Source organism: Petromyzon marinus (assembly GCF_048934315.1).
Source record: "Petromyzon marinus isolate PM22_M1 ecotype Great Lakes invasive population chromosome 85 unlocalized genomic scaffold, UKy_Petmar_22M1.pri1.0 chr85_unloc.2, whole genome shotgun sequence".
Classification (NCBI taxonomy): domain Eukaryota; kingdom Metazoa; phylum Chordata; class Hyperoartia; order Petromyzontiformes; family Petromyzontidae; genus Petromyzon; species Petromyzon marinus.
The window spans coordinates 492,254-515,222 of record NW_027422647.1 but is presented as its reverse complement, the minus strand read 5'-3'; the positions used below and the strand labels follow the sequence as shown (position 1 = coordinate 515,222).

The 22,969-nt window shown below is 42.7% G+C and overlaps 1 protein-coding gene across 1 annotated transcript in view; it reads left to right on the top strand.

Annotated features, from left to right (window-relative positions):
• The window catches only part of LOC116937904 (phospholipid phosphatase 3-like), a 50,734-nt gene that overhangs the window by 7,299 nt on the left and 20,466 nt on the right, over window positions 1-22,969 (top strand). The window contains exons 2-3 of the mRNA XM_076059267.1: window positions 861-1,015; window positions 22,126-22,254. Of these exons, the coding sequence (XP_075915382.1) occupies window positions 861-1,015; window positions 22,126-22,254 (284 nt within the window). The remainder of the gene's footprint in view (window positions 1-860; window positions 1,016-22,125; window positions 22,255-22,969) is intronic.

Here is a 22,969-nt window from a genome sequence, read left to right as displayed (position 1 = left end):
CTATGGTGCAGTGTTGAGTCTATGGTGCAGTGTTGAGTCTATGGGGCAGTGTTGAGTCTATGGGGCAGTGTTGAGTCTATGGTGCAGTGTTGAGTCTATGGGTGGCAGTGTTGAGTCTATGGGGCAGTGTTGAATCTATGGTGCAGTGTTGAGTCTATGGGGCAGTGTTGAGTCTATGGCAGTGCTGAATCTATGGTGCAGTGTTGAGTCTATGGGGCAGTGTTGAGTCTATGGCAGTGCTGAGTCTATGGGTAGCAGTGTTGAGTCTATGGGCAGTGTTGAGTCTATGGTGCAGTGTTGAGTCTATGGTGCAGTGTTGAGTCTATGGCAGTGTTGAGTCTATGGCAGTGATGAGTCTATGGCAGTGTTGAGTCTATGACAGTGTTGAGTCTATGGCAGTGTTGAGTCTATGGGGCAGTGTTGAGTCTATGGCAGTGCTGAGTCTATGGGGCAGTGTTGAGTCTATGGGTGGCAGTGTTGAGTCTATGGTGCAGTGTTGAGTCTATGGCAGTGTTGAGTCTATGGGGCAGTGTTGAGTCTATGGCAGTGCTGAGTCTATGGGGCAGTGTTGAGTCTATGGGTGGCAGTGTTGAGTCTATGGGTGGCAGTGTTGAGTCTATGGCAGTGTTGAGTCTATGGCAGTGATGAGTCTATGGCAGTGTTGAGTCTATGACAGTGTTGAGTCTATGGCAGTGTTGAGTCTATGGGTGGCAGTGTTGAGTCTATGGGGCAGTGTTGAGTCTATGGGTGGCAATGTTGAGTCTATGGGGCAGTGTTGAGTCTATGGGTGGCAATGTTGAGTCTATGGGGCAGTGTTGAGTCTATGGCAGTGCTGAGTCTATGGCCACTACCGCCCACAGCCGCTCTGCCCACTGTGGTGTTGGCCATTGTGGACCGGCCCTATCAGCGAGGCTTTAGCTGCGTGGACGAGTCCATCCAGTACCCCTACCTGGGGGTGGAGACCGTTCCATTCAGCGCCGTCGTCGCGGGGGGGTTTCTGCTCAACATCATCCCCGTGAGTCGTTGGGACGAGCACTCGCTTGGACTGTACCATTCACAAACACCCCCTCCACTCTCCATTGATTAAAGACTCACACTCTTGGGGCTATACCATATACAAACACCCCCCCGTCTCCATTGATAAAACACTCACTTGGGCTATACCATTCACAAACACCCGACTACACTCCATTGATCAAACACTCACAAACTTGGGCTATACCATTTACAATCAACACCCCTCCTTTGATAAAACACTCACTTGGGCTATACCATTAACAAACACCCCCCCTACACTCTGCATTGATAAAACACTCACAAACTTGGGCTATACCATTAACAAACACCCCCCTCCATTGATAAAACACTCACAAACTTGGACTATACCATTCACAAACACCCCCCTACACTCCCCATTGATAAACACTCACAAATTTGGGCTATACCATTCACAAACACCCCCCTCCATTGATAAAACACTCACAAACTTGGACTATACCATTCAGAAACACCCCCCTCCATTGATAAAACACTCACAAACTGGGCTATACCATTCAGAAACACCCCCCTCCATTGATAAAACACTCACAAACTTGGGGCTATACCGTTCACAAACACCCCCCTCCATTGACAAAACACTCACAAACTTGGACTATACCATTCACAAACACCCCCCTCCATTGATAAAACACTCACAAACTGGGCTATACCATTCACAAACACCCCCCTACACTCCCCATTGATAAAACACTCACAAACTGGACTATACCATTCACAAACACCCCCCTCCATTGACAAAACACTCTCAAACTGGACTATACCATTCACAAACACCCCCCTCCATTAATAAAACACTCACAAACTTTGGGCTATACCATTAACAAACACCCCCCCCTACACTCTCCATTGACAAAACACTCACAATCTTCGGCTATACCATTAACAAACACCCCCTTCCATTGACAAAATACTCACAAACTTGGGCTATACCAATCACAATCACCCCCCTCCATTGATAAAACATTCACAAACTTGGACTATACCATTCACAAACACCCCCCTACACTCCCCATTGATAAACACTCACAAATTTGGGCTATACCATTCACAAACACCCCCCTCCATTGATAAAACACTCACAAACTTGGACTATACCATTCAGAAACACCCCCCTCCATTGATAAAACACTCACAAACTTTGGGCTATACCGTTCACAAACACCCCCCTCCATTGATGAAACACTCACAAACTTGGGGCTATACCATTCACAAACACCCCCCTCCATTGACAAAACACTCACAAACTTTGGGCTATACCATTCACAAACACCCCCCTCCATTGATAAAACACTCACAAACTGGGCTATACCATTCACAAACACCCCCCTACACTCCCCATTGATAAAACACTCACAAACTGGACTATACCATTCACAAACACCCCCCTCCATTGACAAAACACTCTCAAACTGGACTATACCATTCACAAACACCCCCCTCCATTAATAAAACACTCAACAAACTTTGGGCTATACCATTAACAAACACCCCCCCCCTACACTCTCCATTGACAAAACACACAATCTTGGGCTATACCATTAACAAACACCCCCTTCCATTGACAAAACACTCACAAACTTGGGCTATACCAATCACAATCACCCCCCTCCATTGATAAAACATTCACAAACTTGGACTATACCATTCACAAACACCCCCCTACACTCCCCATTGATAAACACTCACAAATTTGGGCTATACCATTCACAAACACCCCCCTCCATTGATAAAACACTCACAAACTTGGACTATACCATTCACAAACACCCACCTCCATTGATAAAACACTCACAAACTTGGACTATATCATTCAGAAACACCCCCCTCCATTGATAAAACACTCACAAACTTTGGGCTATACCGTTCACAAACACCCCCCTCCATTGATGAAACACTCACAAACTTGGGGCTATACCATTCACAAACACCCCCCTCCATTGACAAAACACTCACAAACTTTGGGCTATACCATTCACAAACACCCCCCTCCATTGATAAAACACTCACAAACTGGGCTATACCATTCACAAACACCCCCCTACACTCCCCATTGATAAAACACTCACAAACTGGACTATACCATTCACAAACACCCCCTTACATTGACAAAACACTCACAAACTTGGACTATACCATTCACAAACACCCCCCCCCTACACTCCCAGATGGCTCTGGGCAAATGGTTCTGGTCTCGGGGTGACTTTGGGCTATACCATTCACAAACACCCCCATCCATTAATAAAACACTCTCACACTGGACTATACCATTAACAAACACCCCCTTACATTAACAAAACACTCACAAACTGGACTATACCGTTCACAAACACCCCCTTACATTAACAAAACACTCACTAACTGGACTATTCCATTCACAAACACCCCCTTACATTAACAAAACACTCACAAACTTGGACTATACCATTCACAAACACCCCCTTACATTAACAAAACACTCACAAACTTGGACTATACCATTCACAAACACCCCCTTACATTAACAAAACACTCTCAAACTTGGACTATACCATTCACAAACACCCCCCTCCATTAACAAAACACTCACAAACTTGGACTATACCATTCACAAACACCCCCTTCCCCTCTCCCCATTGATAAAACACTCAAACTTGGACTATACCATTCACAAACACCCCCATCCATTAATAAAACACTCACAAACTGGACTATACCATTCACAAACACCCCCCTCCATTGACAAAACACTCTCAAAGTGGGCTATACCATTCACAAACACCCCCCTCCATTGACAAAACACTCACAAACTGGACTATACCATTCACAAACACCCCCCTCCATTGACAAAACACTCACAAACTTGGACTATACCATTCACAAACACCCCCATCCATTAACAAAACACTCACAAACTGGACTATACCATTCACAAACACCCCCCCCCCCCACACTCCCTGATGGCTCTGGGCGAGTGGTTCTGGTCTCGGAGTGACTTTGGGCTATACCATTAACAAACACCCCCCTACACTCCCCATTGAAAAAACACTCACAAACTTGGACTATACCATTCACAAACACCCCCATCCATTAACAAAACACTCTCAAACTGGACTATACCATTCACAAACACGCCCTTACATTAACAAAACACTCTCAAACTTGGACTATACCATTCACAAACACCCCCTTGCATTAACAAAACACTCACAAACTTGGACTATACCATTCACAAACACCACCCTTACATTGACAAAACACTCTCAAGCTTGGACTATACCATTAACAAACACCCCCCTCCATTGACAAAACACTCACAAACTGGACTATACCATTCACAAACACCCCCTTACATTGACAAAACACTCACAAACTTGGACTATACCATTCACAAACACCCCCTTACATTAACAAAACACTCACAAACTTGGACTATACCATTCACAAACAACCCCCTTACATTAACAAAACACTCACAAACTTGGACTATACCATTCACAAACACCCCCCTTACATTAACAAAACACTCACAAGCTTGGACTATACCATTCACAAACACCCCCATCCATTGACAAAACACTCTCAAACTTGGACTATACCATTCACAAACACCCCCTTACATTAACAAAACACTCACAAACTTGGACTATACCATTCACAAACACCCCGCTCCATTGACAAAACACTCTCAAACTTGGACTGTACCATTCACAAACACCCCCATCCATTAATAAAACACTCACAAACTGGACTATACCATTCACAAACACCCCCCTCCATTGACAAAACACTCTCAAAGTGGGCTATACCATTCACAAACACCCCCCTCCATTGACAAAACACTCACAAACTGGACTATACCATTCACAAACACCCCCCTCCATTGACAAAACACTCACAAACTTGGACTATACCATTCACAAACACCCCCATCCATTAACAAAACACTCACAAACTGGACTATACCATTCACAAACACCCACCCCCACACTCCCTGATGGCTCTGGGCGAGTGGTTCTGGTCTCGGAGTGACTTTGGGCTATACCATTAACAAACACCCCCCTACACTCCCCATTGATAAAACACTCACAAACTTGGACTATACCATTCACAAACACCCCCATCCATTAACAAAACACTCTCAAACTGGACTATACCATTCACAAACACGCCCTTACATTAACAAAACACTCTCAAACTTGGACTATACCATTCACAAACACCCCCTTGCATTAACAAAACACTCACAAACTTGGACTATACCATTCACAAACACCACCCTTACATTGACAAAACACTCTCAAGCTTGGACTATACCATTAACAAACACCCCCCTCCATTGACAAAACACTCACAAACTGGACTATACCATTCACAAACACCCCCTTACATTGACAAAACACTCACAAACTTGGACTATACCATTCACAAACACCCCCTTACATTAACAAAACACTCACAAACTTGGACTATACCATTCACAAACAACCCCCTTACATTAACAAAACACTCACAAACTTGGACTATACCATTCACAAACACCCCCCTTACATTAACAAAACACTCACAAGCTTGGACTATACCATTCACAAACACCCCCATCCATTGACAAAACACTCTCAAACTTGGACTATACCATTCACAAACACCCCCTTACATTAACAAAACACTCACAAACTTGGACTATACCATTCACAAACACCCCGCTCCATTGACAAAACACTCTCAAACTTGGACTGTACCATTCACAAACACCCCCATCCATTGACAAAACACTCTCAAACTTGGACTATACCAATCACAAACACCCCCCTCCATTGACAAAACACTCACAAACTTGGACTAGACCATTCACAAACACCCCCCTCCATTGATAAAACACTCACAAACTGGACTATACCGTTCACAAACACCCCCATCCATTCACAAAACACTCACAAACTGGGCTATACCATTCACAAACACCTCCCTTCCCCACTCCCCATTGATAAAACACTCACAAACTTCGACTATACCATTCACAAACACCCCCCTCCATTGACAAAACACTCACAAACTGGACTATACCATTCACAAACACCCCCCTCCATTGATAAAACACTCACAAACTGGACTATACCATTCACAAACACCCCCTTACATTAACAAAACACTCACAAACTGGACTATACCAATCACAAACACCCCCTTACATTAACAAAACACTCACAAACTGGACTATACCATTCACAAACACCCCCTTACATTAACAAAACACTCACAAACTTGGACTATACCATTCACAAAAACCCCCTTACATTAACAAAACACTCTCAAACTGGACTATACCATTCACAAACACCCCCTTACATTAACAAAACACTCACAAACTTGGACTATACCATTCACAAACACCCCCCTCCATTAATAAAACACTCTCAAACTTGGACTATACCATGCACAAACACCCCCTTACATTGACAAAACACTCTCAAATTGGACTATACCATTCACAAACACCCCCCTCCATTGATAAAACACTCTCAAACTTGGACTATACCATTCACAAACACCCCCTTACATTAACAAAACACTCACAAACTGGACTATACCATTCACAAACACCCCCTCCATTAATAAAACACTCACAAACTTGGACTATACCATTAACAAACACCCCCCTCCATTAACAAAACACTCACAACTGGGCTATACCATTCACAAACACCCCCTTACATTAACAGAACACTCTCAAACTGGACTATACCATTCACAAACACCCCCTTACATTGACAAAACACTCTCAAACTTGGACTATACCAATCACAAACACCCCCCTCCATTGACAAAACACTCACAAACTTGGACTAGACCATTCACAAACACCCCCCTCCATTGATAAAACACTCACAAACTGGACTATACCGTTCACAAACACCCCCATCCATTGACAAAACACTCACAAACTGGGCTATACCATTCACAAACACCTCCCTTCCCCACTCCCCATTGATAAAACACTCACAAACTTCGACTATACCATTCACAAACACCCCCCTCCATTGACAAAACACTCACAAACTGGACTATACCATTCACAAACACCCCCCTCCATTGATAAAACACTCACAAACTGGACTATACCATTCACAAACACCCCCTTACATTAACAAAACACTCACAAACTGGACTATACCAATCACAAACACCCCCTTACATTAACAAAACACTCACAAACTGGACTATACCATTCACAAACACCCCCTTACATTAACAAAACACTCACAAACTTGGACTATACCATTCACAAAAACCCCCTTACATTAAGAAAAACACTCTCAAACTGGACTATACCATTCACAAACACCCCCTTACATTAACAAAACACTCACAAACTTGGACTATACCATTCACAAACACCCCCCTCCATTAATAAAACACTCTCAAACTTGGACTATACCATGCACAAACACCCCCTTACATTGACAAAACACTCTCAAATTGGACTATACCATTCACAAACACCCCCCTCCATTGATAAAACACTCTCAAACTTGGACTATACCATTCACAAACACCCCCTTACATTAACAAAACACTCACAAACTGGACTATACCATTCACAAACACCCCCTCCATTAATAAAACACTCACAAACTTGGACTATACCATTAACAAACACCCCCCTCCATTAACAAAACACTCACAACTGGGCTATACCATTCACAAACACCCCCTTACATTAACAGAACACTCTCAAACTGGACTATACCATTCACAAACACCCCCTTACATTGACAAACCACTCTCAAACTTGGACTATACCATTCACAAACACCCCCCCCCTACACTCCCAGATGGCTCTGGGCGAATGGTTCTGGTCTCGGGGTGACTTTGGGCTATACCATTCACAAACACCCCCATCCATTAATAAAACACTCTCAAACTGGACTATACCATTAACAAACACCCCCTTACATTAACAAAACACTCACAAACTGGACTATACCGTTCACAAACACCCCCTTACATTAACAAAACACTCACTAACTGGACTATACCATTCACAAACACCCCCTTACATTAACAAAACACTCACAAACTTGGACTATACCATTCACAAACACCCCCTTACATTAACAAAACACTCACAAACTTGGACTATACCATTCACAAACACCCCCTTACATTAACAAAACACTCTCAAACTTGGACTATACCATTCACAAACACCCCCCTCCATTAAAAAAACACTCACAAACTTGGACTATACCATTCACAAACACCCCCTTCCCCTCTCCCCATTGATAAAACACTCTCAAACTTGGACTATACCATTCACAAACACCCCCATCCATTAATAAAACACTCACAAACTGGACTATACCATTCACAAACACCCCCCTCCATTGACAAAACACTCTCAAAGTGGGCTATACCATTCACAAACACCCCCCTCCATTGACAAAACACTCACAAACTGGACTATACCATTCACAAACACCCCCCTCCATTGACAAAACACTCACAAACTTGGACTATACCATTCACAAACACCCCCATCCATTAACAAAACACTCACAAACTGGACTATACCATTCACAAACACCCCCCCCCCCCCCCCCCCCACACTCCCTGATGGCTCTGGGCGGGTGGTTCTGGTCTCGGAGTGACTTTGGGCTATACCATTAACAAACACCCCCCTACACTCCCCATTGATAAAACACTCACAAACTTGGACTATACCATTCACAAACACCCCCATCCATTAACAAAACACTCTCAAACTGGACTATACCATTCACAAACACCCCCTTACATTAACAAAACACTCTCAAACTTGGACTATACCATTCACAAACACCCCCTTGCATTAACAAAACACTCACAAACTTGGACTATACCATTCACAAACACCACCCTTACATTGACAAAACACTCTCAAGCTTGGACTATACCATTAACAAACACCCCCCTCCATTGACAAAACACTCACAAACTGGACTATACCATTCACAAACACCCCCTTACATTGACAAAACACTCACAAACTTGGACTATACCATTCACAAACACCCCCTTACATTAACAAAACACTCACAAACTTGGACTATACCATTCACAAACAACCCCCTTACATTAACAAAACACTCACAAACTTGGACTATACCATTCACAAACACCCCCCTTACATTAACAAAACACTCACAAGCTTGGACTATACCATTCACAAACACCCCCATCCATTGACAAAACACTCTCAAACTTGGACTATACCATTCACAAACACCCCCTTACATTAACAAAACACTCACAAACTTGGACTATACCATTCACAAACACCCCGCTCCATTGACAAAACACTCTCAAACTTGGACTGTACCATTCACAAACACCCCCATCCATTGACAAAACACTCTCAAACTTGGACTATACCATTCACAAACACCCCCATCCATTAATAAAACACTCACAAACTGGACTATACCATTCACAAACACCCCCCTCCATTGACAAAACACTCTCAAAGTGGGCTATACCATTCACAAACACCCCCCTCCATTGACAAAACACTCACAAACTGGACTATACCATTCACAAACACCCCCCTCCATTGACAAAACACTCACAAACTTGGACTATACCATTCACAAACACCCCCATCCATTAACAAAACACTCACAAACTGGACTATACCATTCACAAACACCCCCCCCCCCACACTCCCTGATGGCTCTGGGCGGGTGGTTCTGGTCTCGGAGTGACTTTGGGCTATACCATTAACAAACACCCCCCTACACTCCCCATTGATAAAACACTCACAAACTTGGACTATACCATTCACAAACACCCCCATCCATTAACAAAACACTCTCAAACCGGACTATACCATTCACAAACACCCCCTTACATTAACAAAACACTCTCAAACTTGGACTATACCATTCACAAACACCCCCTTGCATTAACAAAACACTCACAAACTTGGACTATACCATTCACAAACACCACCCTTACATTGACAAAACACTCTCAAGCTTGGACTATACCATTAACAAACACCCCCCTACATTGACAAAACACTCACAAACTGGACTATACCATTCACAAACACCCCCTTACATTGACAAAACACTCACAAACTTGGACTATACCATTCACAAACACCCCCTTACATTAACAAAACACTCACAAACTTGGACTATACCATTCACAAACAACCCCCTTACATTAACAAAACACTCACAAACTTGGACTATACCATTCACAAACACCCCCCTTACATTAACAAAACACTCACAAGCTTGGACTATACCATTCACAAACACCCCCATCCATTGACAAAACACTCTCAAACTTGGACTATACCATTCACAAACACCCCCTTACATTAACAAAACACTCACAAACTTGGACTATACCATTCACAAACACCCCGCTCCATTGACAAAACACTCTCAAACTTGGACTGTACCATTCACAAACACCCCCATCCATTGACAAAACACTCTCAAACTTGGACTATACCAATCACAAACACCCCCCTCCATTGACAAAACACTCACAAACTTGGACTAGACCATTCACAAACACCCCCCTCCATTGATAAAACACTCACAAACTGGACTATACCGTTCACAAACACCCCCATCCATTGACAAAACACTCACAAACTGGGCTATACCATTCACAAACACCTCCCTTCCCCACTCCCCATTGATAAAACACTCACAAACTTCGACTATACCATTCACAAACACCCCCCTCCATTGACAAAACACTCACAAACTGGACTATACCATTCACAAACACCCCCCTCCATTGATAAAACACTCACAAACTGGACTATACCATTCACAAACACCCCCTTACATTAACAAAACACTCACAAACTGGACTATACCAATCACAAACACCCCCTTACATTAACAAAACACTCACAAACTGGACTATACCATTCACAAACACCCCCTTACATTAACAAAACACTCACAAACTTGGACTATACCATTCACAAACACCCCCTTACATTAACAAAACACTCTCAAACTGGACTATACCATTCACAAACACCCCCTTACATTAACAAAACACTCACAAACTTGGACTATACCATTCACAAACACCCCCCTCCATTAATAAAACACTCTCAAACTTGGACTATACCATGCACAAACACCCCCTTACGTTGACAAAACACTCTCAAATTGGACTATACCATTCACAAACACCCCCCTCCATTGATAAAACACTCTCAAACTTGGACTATACCATTCACAAACACCCCCTTACATTAACAAAACACTCACAAACTGGACTATACCATTCACAAACACCCCCTCCATTAATAAAACACTCACAAACTTGGACTATACCATTAACAAACACCCCCCTCCATTAACAAAACACTCACAACTGGGCTATACCATTCACAAACACCCCCTTACATTAACAGAACACTCTCAAACTGGACTATACCATTCACAAACACCCCCTTACATTGACAAAACACTCTCAAACTTGGACTATACCATTCACAAACACCCCCCCCCTACACTCCCAGATGGCTCTGGGCGAATGGTTCTGGTCTCGGGGTGACTTTGGGCTATACCATTCACAAACACCCCCATCCATTAATAAAACACTCTCAAACTGGACTATACCATTAACAAACACCCCCTTACATTAACAAAACACTCACAAACTGGACTATACCGTTCACAAACACCCCCTTACATTAACAAAACACTCACTAACTGGACTATACCATTCACAAACACCCCCTTACATTAACAAAACACTCACAAACTTGGACTATACCATTCACAAACACCCCCTTACATTAACAAAACACTCACAAACTTGGACTATACCATTCACAAACACCCCCTTACATTAACAAAACACTCTCAAACTTGGACTATACCATTCACAAACAACCCCCTTACATTAACAAAACACTCACAAACTTGGACTATACCATTCACAAACACCCCCCTTACATTAACAAAACACTCACAAGCTTGGACTATACCATTCACAAACACCCCCCTTACATTAACAAAACACTCACAAGCTTGGACTATACCATTCACAAACACCCCCATCCATTGACAAAACACTCTCAAACTTGGACTATACCATTCACAAACACCCCCCTCCATTAACAAAACACTCACAAACTTGGACTATACCATTCACAAACACCCCCTTCCCCTCTCCCCATTGATAAAACACTCTCAAACTTGGACTATACCATTCACAAACACCCCCATCCATTAATAAAACACTCACAAACTGGACTATACCATTCACAAACACCCCCCTCCATTGACAAAACACTCTCAAAGTGGGCTATACCATTCACAAACACCCCCCTCCATTGACAAAACACTCACAAACTGGACTATACCATTCACAAACACCCCCCTCCATTCACAAAACACTCACAAACTTGGACTATACCATTCACAAACACCCCCATCCATTAACAAAACACTCACAAACTGGACTATACCATTCACAAACACCCCCCCCCCCACACTCCCTGATGGCTCTGGGCGAGTGGTTCTGGTCTCGGAGTGACTTTGGGCTATACCATTAACAAACACCCCCCTACACTCCCCATTGATAAAACACTCACAAACTTGGACTATACCATTCACAAACACCCCCATCCATTAACAAAACACTCTCAAACTGGACTATACCATTCACAAACACCCCCTTACATTAACAAAACACTCTCAAACTTGGACTATACCATTCACAAACACCCCCTTGCATTAACAAAACACTCACAAACTTGGACTATACCATTCACAAACACCACCCTTACATTGACAAAACACTCTCAAGCTTGGACTATACCATTAACAAACACCCCCCTCCATTGACAAAACACTCACAAACTGGACTATACCATTCACAAACACCCCCTTACATTGACAAAACACTCACAAACTTGGACTATACCATTCACAAACACCCCCTTACATTAACAAAACACTCACAAACTTGGACTATACCATTCACAAACAACCCCCTTACATTAACAAAACACTCACAAGCTTGGACTATACCATTCACAAACACCCCCATCCATTGACAAAACACTCTCAAACTTGGACTATACCATTCACAAACACCCCCATCCATTAACAAAACACTCACAAACTGGACTATACCATTCACAAACACCCCCCCCCCCCACACTCCCTGATGGCTCTGGGCGAGTGGTTCTGGTCTCGGAGTGACTTTGGGCTATACCATTAACAAACACCCCCCTACACTCCCCATTGATAAAACACTCACAAACTTGGACTATACCATTCACAAACACCCCCATCCATTAACAAAACACTCTCAAACTGGACTATACCATTCACAAACACCCCCTTACATTAACAAAACACTCTCAAACTTGGACTATACCATTCACAAACACCCCCTTGCATTAACAAAACACTCACAAACTTGGACTATACCATTCACAAACACCACCCTTACATTGACAAAACACTCTCAAGCTTGGACTATACCATTAACAAACACCCCCCTCCATTGACAAAACACTCACAAACTGGACTATACCATTCACAAACACCCCCTTACATTGACAAAACACTCACAAACTTGGACTATACCATTCACAAACACCCCCTTACATTAACAAAACACTCACAAACTTGGACTATACCATTCACAAACAACCCCCTTACATTAACAAAACACTCACAAGCTTGGACTATACCATTCACAAACACCCCCATCCATTGACAAAACACTCTCAAACTTGGACTATACCATTCACAAACACCCCCTTACATTAACAAAACACTCACAAACTTGGACTATACCATTCACAAACACCCCGCTCCATTGACAAAACACTCTCAAACTTGGACTGTACCATTCACAAACACCCCCATCCATTGACAAAACACTCTCAAACTTGGACTATACCAATCACAAACACCCCCCTCCATTGACAAAACACTCACAAACTTGGACTAGACCATTCACAAACACCCCCCTCCATTGATAAAACACTCACAAACTGGACTATACCGTTCACAAACACCCCCATCCATTGACAAAACACTCACAAACTGGGCTATACCATTCACAAACACCTCCCTTCCCCACTCCCCATTGATAAAACACTCACAAACTTCGACTATACCATTCACAAACACCCCCCTCCATTGACAAAACACTCACAAACTGGACTATACCATTCACAAACACCCCCCTCCATTGATAAAACACTCACAAACTGGACTATACCATTCACAAACACCCCCTTACATTAACAAAACACTCACAAACTGGACTATACCAATCACAAACACCCCCTTACATTAACAAAACACTCACAAACTGGACTATACCATTCACAAACACCCCCTTACATTAACAAAACACTCACAAACTTGGACTATACCATTCACAAACACCCCCTTACATTAACAAAACACTCTCAAACTGGACTATACCATTCACAAACACCCCCTTACATTAACAAAACACTCACAAACTTGGACTATACCATTCACAAACACCCCCCTCCATTAATAAAACACTCTCAAACTTGGACTATACCATGCACAAACACCCCCTTACATTGACAAAACACTCTCAAATTGGACTATACCATTCACAAACACCCCCCTCCATTGATAAAACACTCTCAAACTTGGACTATACCATTCACAAACACCCCCTTACATTAACAAAACACTCACAAACTGGACTATACCATTCACAAACACCCCCTCCATTAATAAAACACTCACAAACTTGGACTATACCATTAACAAACACCCCCCTCCATTAACAAAACACTCACAACTGGGCTATACCATTCACAAACACCCCCTTACATTAACAGAACACTCTCAAACTGGACTATACCATTCACAAACACCCCCTTACATTGACAAAACACTCTCAAACTTGGACTATACCATTCACAAACACCCCCTTACATTAACAAAACACTCTCAAACTGGACTATACCATTCACAAACACCCCCTTACATTGACAAAACACTCACAAACTTGGACTATACCATTCACAAACACCCCCTTACATTAACAAAACACTCACAAACTTGGACTATACCATTCACAAACACCCCCTTACATTAACAAAACACTCTCAAACTGGACTATACCATTCACAAACACCTCCTTACATTAACAAAACACTCACAAACTGGACTATACCATTCACAAACACCCCCTTACATTAACAAAACACTCTCAAACTTGGACTATACCATTCACAAACACCCCCCTCCATTAACAAACCACTCTCAAACTTGGACTATACCATTCACAAACACCCCTTTCCCCTCTCCCCATTGACAAAACACTCTCAAACTGGACTATACCATTCACAAACACCCCCTTACATTAACAAAACACTCACAAACTGGACTATACCATTCACAAACACCCCCCTCCATTAACAAAACACTCTCAAACTTGGACTATACCATTCACAAACACCCCCTTACATTGACAAAACACTCACAAACTTGGACTATACCATTCACAAACACCCCCTTACATTAACAAAACACTCTCAAACTTGGACTATACCATTCACAAACACCCCCTTACATTGATAAAACACTCACAAACTGGACTATACCATTCACAAACACCCCCTTACATTAACAAAACACTCACAAACTTGGACTATACCATTCACAAACACCCCCTTACATTAACAAAACACTCTCAAACTTGGACTATACCATTCACAAACACCCCCTTACATTAACAAAACACTCTCAAACTTGGACTATACCATTCACAAACACCCCCTTACATTAACAAAACACTCACAAACTTGGACTATACCATTCACAAACACCCCCCCTACACTCCCAGATGGCTCTGGGCGAGTGGTTCAGGTCTCGGGGTGACTTTGGGCTATACCATTCACAAACACCCCCCTCCATTGACAAAACACTCTCAAACTTGGACTATACCATTCACAAACACCCCATTACATTAACAAAACACTCTCAAACTTGGACTATACCATTCACAAACACCCCCTTACATTAACAAAACACTCACAAACTGGACTATACCATTCACAAACACCCCCTTACATTAACAAAACACTCACAAACTGGACTATACCATTCACAAACACCTCCTTACATTAACAAAACACTCACAAACTTGGACTATACCATTAACAAACACCCCCCTCCATTGACAAAACACTCTCAAACTTGGACTATACCATTCACAAACACCCCCTTACATTGACAAAACACTCACAAACTTGGACTATACCATTCACAAACACTCCCTTACATTAACAAAACACTCTCAAACTTGGACTATACCATTCACAAACACCCCCTTACTTTAACAAAACACTCTCAAACTGGACTATACCATTCACAAACACCCCCCCCTGCACGCCCAGATGGCTCTGGGCGAGTGGTTCTGGTCTCGGGGTGACTTTGGGCTATACCATTCACAAACACCCCCCTACACTCCCCATTGATAAAACACTCACAAACTCGGCTATACCATTCACAAACACCCCCTCCATTAATAAAACACTCACAAACTTGGACTATACCATTAACAAACACCCCCCTCCATTAACAAAACACTCACAACTGGGCTATACCATTCACAAACACCCCCTTACATTAACAGAACACTCTCAAACTGGACTATACCATTCACAAACACCCCCTTACATTGACAAAACACTCTCAAACTTGGACTATACCATTCACAAACACCCCCTTACATTAACAAAACACTCTCAAACTGGACTATACCATTCACAAACACCCCCTTACATTGACAAAACACTCACAAACTTGGACTATACCATTCACAAACACCCCCTTACATTAACAAAACACTCACAAACTTGGACTATACCATTCACAAACACCCCCTTACATTAACAAAACACTCTCAAACTGGACTATACCATTCACAAACACCTCCTTACATTAACAAAACACTCACAAACTGGACTATACCATTCACAAACACCCCCTTACATTAACAAAACACTCTCAAACTTGGACTATACCATTCACAAACACCCCCCTCCATTAACAAACCACTCTCAAACTTGGACTATACCATTCACAAACACCCCTTTCCCCTCTCCCCATTGACAAAACACTCTCAAACTGGACTATACCATTCACAAACACCCCCTTACATTAACAAAACACTCACAAACTGGACTATACCATTCACAAACACCCCCCTCCATTAACAAAACACTCTCAAACTTGGACTATACCATTCACAAACACCCCCTTACATTGACAAAACACTCACAAACTTGGACTATACCATTCACAAACACCCCCTTACATTAACAAAACACTCTCAAACTTGGACTATACCATTCACAAACACTCCCTTACATTGATAAAACACTCACAAACTGGACTATACCATTCACAAACACCCCCTTACATTAACAAAACACTCACAAACTTGGACTATACCATTCACAAACACCCCCTTACATTAACAAAACACTCTCAAACTTGGACTATACCATTCACAAACACCCCCTTACATTAACAAAACACTCTCAAACTTGGACTATACCATTCACAAACACCCCCTTACATTAACAAAACACTCACAAACTTGGACTATACCATTCACAAACACCCCCCCTACACTCCCAGATGGCTCTGGGCGAGTGGTTCTGGTCTCGGGGTGACTTTGGGCTATACCATTCACAAACACCCCCCTCCATTGACAAAACACTCACAAACTTGGACTATACCATTCACAAACACCCCCTTACATTAACAAAACACTCACAAACTGGACTATACCATTCACAAACACCCCCTTACATTAACAAAACACTCTCAAACTTGGACTATACCATTCACAAACACCCCCCTCCATTAACAAACCACTCTCAAACTTGGACTATACCATTCACAAACACCCCTTTCCCCTCTCCCCATTGACAAAACACTCTCAAACTGGACTATACCATTCACAAACACCCCCTTACATTAACAAAACACTCACAAACTGGACTATACCATTCACAAACACCCCCCTCCATTAACAAAACACTCTCAAACTTGGACTATACCATTCACAAACACCCCCTTACATTGACAAAACACTCACAAACTTGGACTATACCATTGACAAACACCCCCTTACATTAACAAAACACTCTCAAACTTGGACTATACCATTCACAAACACCCCCTTACATTGATAAAACACTCACAAACTGGACTATACCATTCACAAACACCCCCTTACATTAACAAAACACTCACAAACTTGGACTATACCATTCACAAACACCCCCTTACATTAACAAAACACTCTCAAACTTGGACTATACCATTCACAAACACCCCCTTACATTAACAAAACACTCTCAAACTTGGACTATACCATTCACAAACACCCCCTTACATTAACAAAACACTCACAAACTTGGACTATACCATTCACAAACACCCCCCCTACACTCCCAGATGGCTCTGGGCGAGTGGTTCTGGTCTCGGGGTGACTTTGGGCTATACCATTCACAAACACCCCCCTCCATTGACAAAACACTCTCAAACTTGGACTATACCATTCACAAACACCCCTTTACATTAACAAAACACTCACAAACTGGACTATACCATTCACAAACACCCCCTTACATTAACAAAACACTCACAAACTGGACTATACCATTCACAAACACCTCCTTACATTAACAAAACACTCACAAACTTGGACTATACCATTAACAAACACCCCCCTCCATTGACAAAACACTCTCAAACTTGGACTATACCATTCACAAACACCCCCTTACATTGACAAAACACTCACAAACTTGGACTATACCATTCACAAACACTCCCTTACATTAACAAAACACTCTCAAACTTGGACTATACCATTCACAAACACCCCCTTACTTTAACAAAACACTCTCAAACTGGACTATACCATTCACAAACACCCCCCCCTGCACGCCCAGATGGCTCTGGGCGAGTGGTTCTGGTCTCGGGGTGACTTTGGGCTATACCATTCACAAACACCCCCCTACACTCCCCATTGATAAAACACTCACAAACTCGGCTATACCATTCACAAACACCCCCCTCCATTGATAAAACACTCTCAAAGTGGGCTATACCATTCACAAACACCCCCCTCCATTGACAAAACACTCTCAAACTGGACTATACCATTCACAATCACCCCCCCCCCTCTCCCCATTGATAGAACACTCACAAACTGGACTATACCATTCACAAACACCCCCTTACATTAACAAAACACTCACAAACTTGGACTATACCATTCACAAACACCCCCCTCCATTGACAAAACACTCTCAAACTTGGACTATACCATTCACAAACACCCCCTTACATTGATAAAACACTCTCAAACTGGACTATACCATTCACAAACACCCCCTTACATTAACAAAACACTCACAAACTGGACTATACCATTCACAAACACCCCCTTACATTAACAAAACACTCACAAACTTGGACTATACCATTCACAAACACCCCCCTCCATTGACAAAACACTCTCAAACTTGGACTATACCATTCACAAACACCCCCTTACATTGATAAAACACTCTCAAACTGGACTATACCATTCACAAACACCCCCTTACATTAACAAAACACTCACAAACTGGACTATACCATTCACAAACACCCCCTTACATTGACAAAACACTCACAAACTTGGACTATACCATTCACAAACACCCCCTTACATTGACAAAACACTCTCAAACTGGACTATACCATTCACAAACACCCCCTTACATTGACAAAACACTCTCAAACTTGGACTATACCATTCACAAACACCCCCTTACATTGACAAAACACTCACAAACTGGACTATACCATTCACTAACACCCCCTTACTTTAACAAAACACTCTCAAACTTGGACTATACCATTCACAAACACCCCCTTACATTAACAAAACACTCTCAAACTGGACTATACCATTCACAAACACCCCCTTACATTAACAAAACACTCTCAAACTTGGACTATACCATTCACAAACACCCCCTTACATTAACAAAACACTCTCAAACTTGGACTATACCATTCACAAACACCCCCTTACATTAACAAAACACTCACAAACTTGGACTATACCATTCACAAACACCCCCATCCATTGACAAAACACTCTCAAACTTGGACTATACCATTCACAAACACCCCCTTACATTAACAAAACACTCACAAACTTGGACTATACCATTCACAAACACCCCCTTACATTAACAAAACACTCTCAAACTTGGACTATACCATTCACAAACACCCCATTACATTAACAAAACACTCTCAAACTTGGACTATACCATTCACAAACACCCCCCTCCATTAACAAAACACTCACAACTGGGCTATACCATTCACAAACACCCCCCTCCATTGACAAAACACTCTCAAACTTGGACTATACCATTCACAAACACCCCCTTACATCAACAAAACACTCTCAAACTTGGACTATACCATTCACAAACACCCCCTTACATTAACAAAACACTTACAAACTTGGACTATACCATTCACAAACACCCCCTTACATTGACAAAACACTCTCAAACTTGGACTATACCATTCACAAACACCCCCTTACATTAACAAAACACTCACAAACTTGGACTATACCATTCACAAACACCCCCTTACATTAACAAAACACTCTCAAACTTGGACTATACCATTCACAAACACCCCATTACATTAACAAAACACTCTCAAACTTGGACTATACCATTCACAAACACCCCCCTCCATTAACAAAACACTCACAACTGGGCTATACCATTCACAAACACCCCCCTCCATTGACAAAACACTCTCAAACTTGGACTATACCATTCACAAACACCCCCTTACATCAACAAAACACTCTCAAACTTGGACTATACCATTCACAAACACCCCCTTACATTAACAAAACACTTACAAACTTGGACTATACCATTCACAAACACCCCCTTACATTGACAAAACACTCTCAAACTTGGACTATACCATTCACAAACACCCCCTTACATTAACAAAACACTCTCAAACTTGGACTATACCATTCACAAACACCCCCTTACATCAACAAAACACTCTCAAACTTGGACTATACCATTCACAAACACCCCCTTACATTAACAAAACACTCACAAACTTGGACTATACCATTCACAAACACCCCCCCTACACTCCCAGATGGCTCTGGGCGAGTGGTTCTGGTCTCGGGGTGACTTTGGGCTATACCATTCACAAACACCCCCCTACACTCCCCATTGATAAAACACTCTCAAAGTGGGCTATACCATTCACAATCACCCCCCCCCCTCTCCCCATTGATAGAACACTCACAAACTGGACTATACCATTCACAAACACCCCCTTACTTTAACAAAACATTCACAAACTGGACTATACCATTCACAAACACCCCCTTACATTAACAAAACACTCTCAAACTTGGACTATACCATTCACAAACACCCCCTTACATTGACAAAACACTCTCAAACTTGGACTATACCATTCACAAACACCCCCTTACATTAACAAAACACTCACAAACTTGGACTACACCATTCACAAACACCCCCTTACATTGACAAAACACTCTCAAACTTGGACTATACCATTCACAAACACCCCCTTACATTAACAAAACACTCTCAAACTTGGACTATACCATTCACAAACACCCCCTTACATTGACAAAACACTCTCACTTGGACTATACCATTCACAAACACCCCCTTACATTGACAAAACACTCTCAAACTTGGACTATACCATTCACAAACACCCCCTTACATTGATAAAACACTCTCAAACTGGACTATACCATTCACAAACACCTCCTTACATTAACAAAACACTCTCAAACTTGGACTATACCATTCACAAACACCCCCTTACATTGACAAAACACTCTCAAACTGGACTATACCATTCACAAACACCCCCCTTACATTAACAAAACACTCTCAAACTTGGACTACACCATTCACAAACACCCCCCCTACACGCCCAGATGGCTGTGGGTGAGTGGTTCTGGTCTCGGAGTGACGGAGCTTCGTCACGCTCCTTCGTGCGGAACTTGGCTGTCTCCTCGCTCTACAAGACGCTCGGAGCCTTCCTGCTGGGCGCGGCGATGAGTCAGGCGAGTGGCGACATCGCCGTCATCGGCATCGTCATCATCGTCATCATCGTCATCGTCATCATCGTCATCATCGCTACCGTCATCGCTACAATCATCACCATCATCACCATCGTCGCTACCACCATCATCATCATCATTACCATCGTCGCTACAATCACCATCGTTGCTACCGTCATCATCACCATCATCGCTACCATCATCACCACCACCACCATCACCACCACCATCACCATCATCACCACCACCACCATCACCATCACCACCACCATCACCATCACCACCACCACCACCATCACCACCACCATCACCATCACCACCACCATCACCATCACCACCACCACCACCATCACCACCACCACCACCACCACCATCACCACCACCACCATCACCACCACCACCACCACCATCACCACCACCATCACCACCATCACCACCACCATCACCACCACCACCACCACCACAATGACCACCATCACCATCACCACCATCACCACCACCACCATCACCACCACCACCACCACCATCACCACCTTCACCACAACCACCACCACCATCACCACCACCACCATCACCACCACCATCACCACCACCATCACCACCACAATGACCACCATCACCATCACCACCACCATCACCACCACAACCACCACAATGACTACCACCACCATCACCACCATCACCATCACCACCACCATCACCACCACCACCATCACCA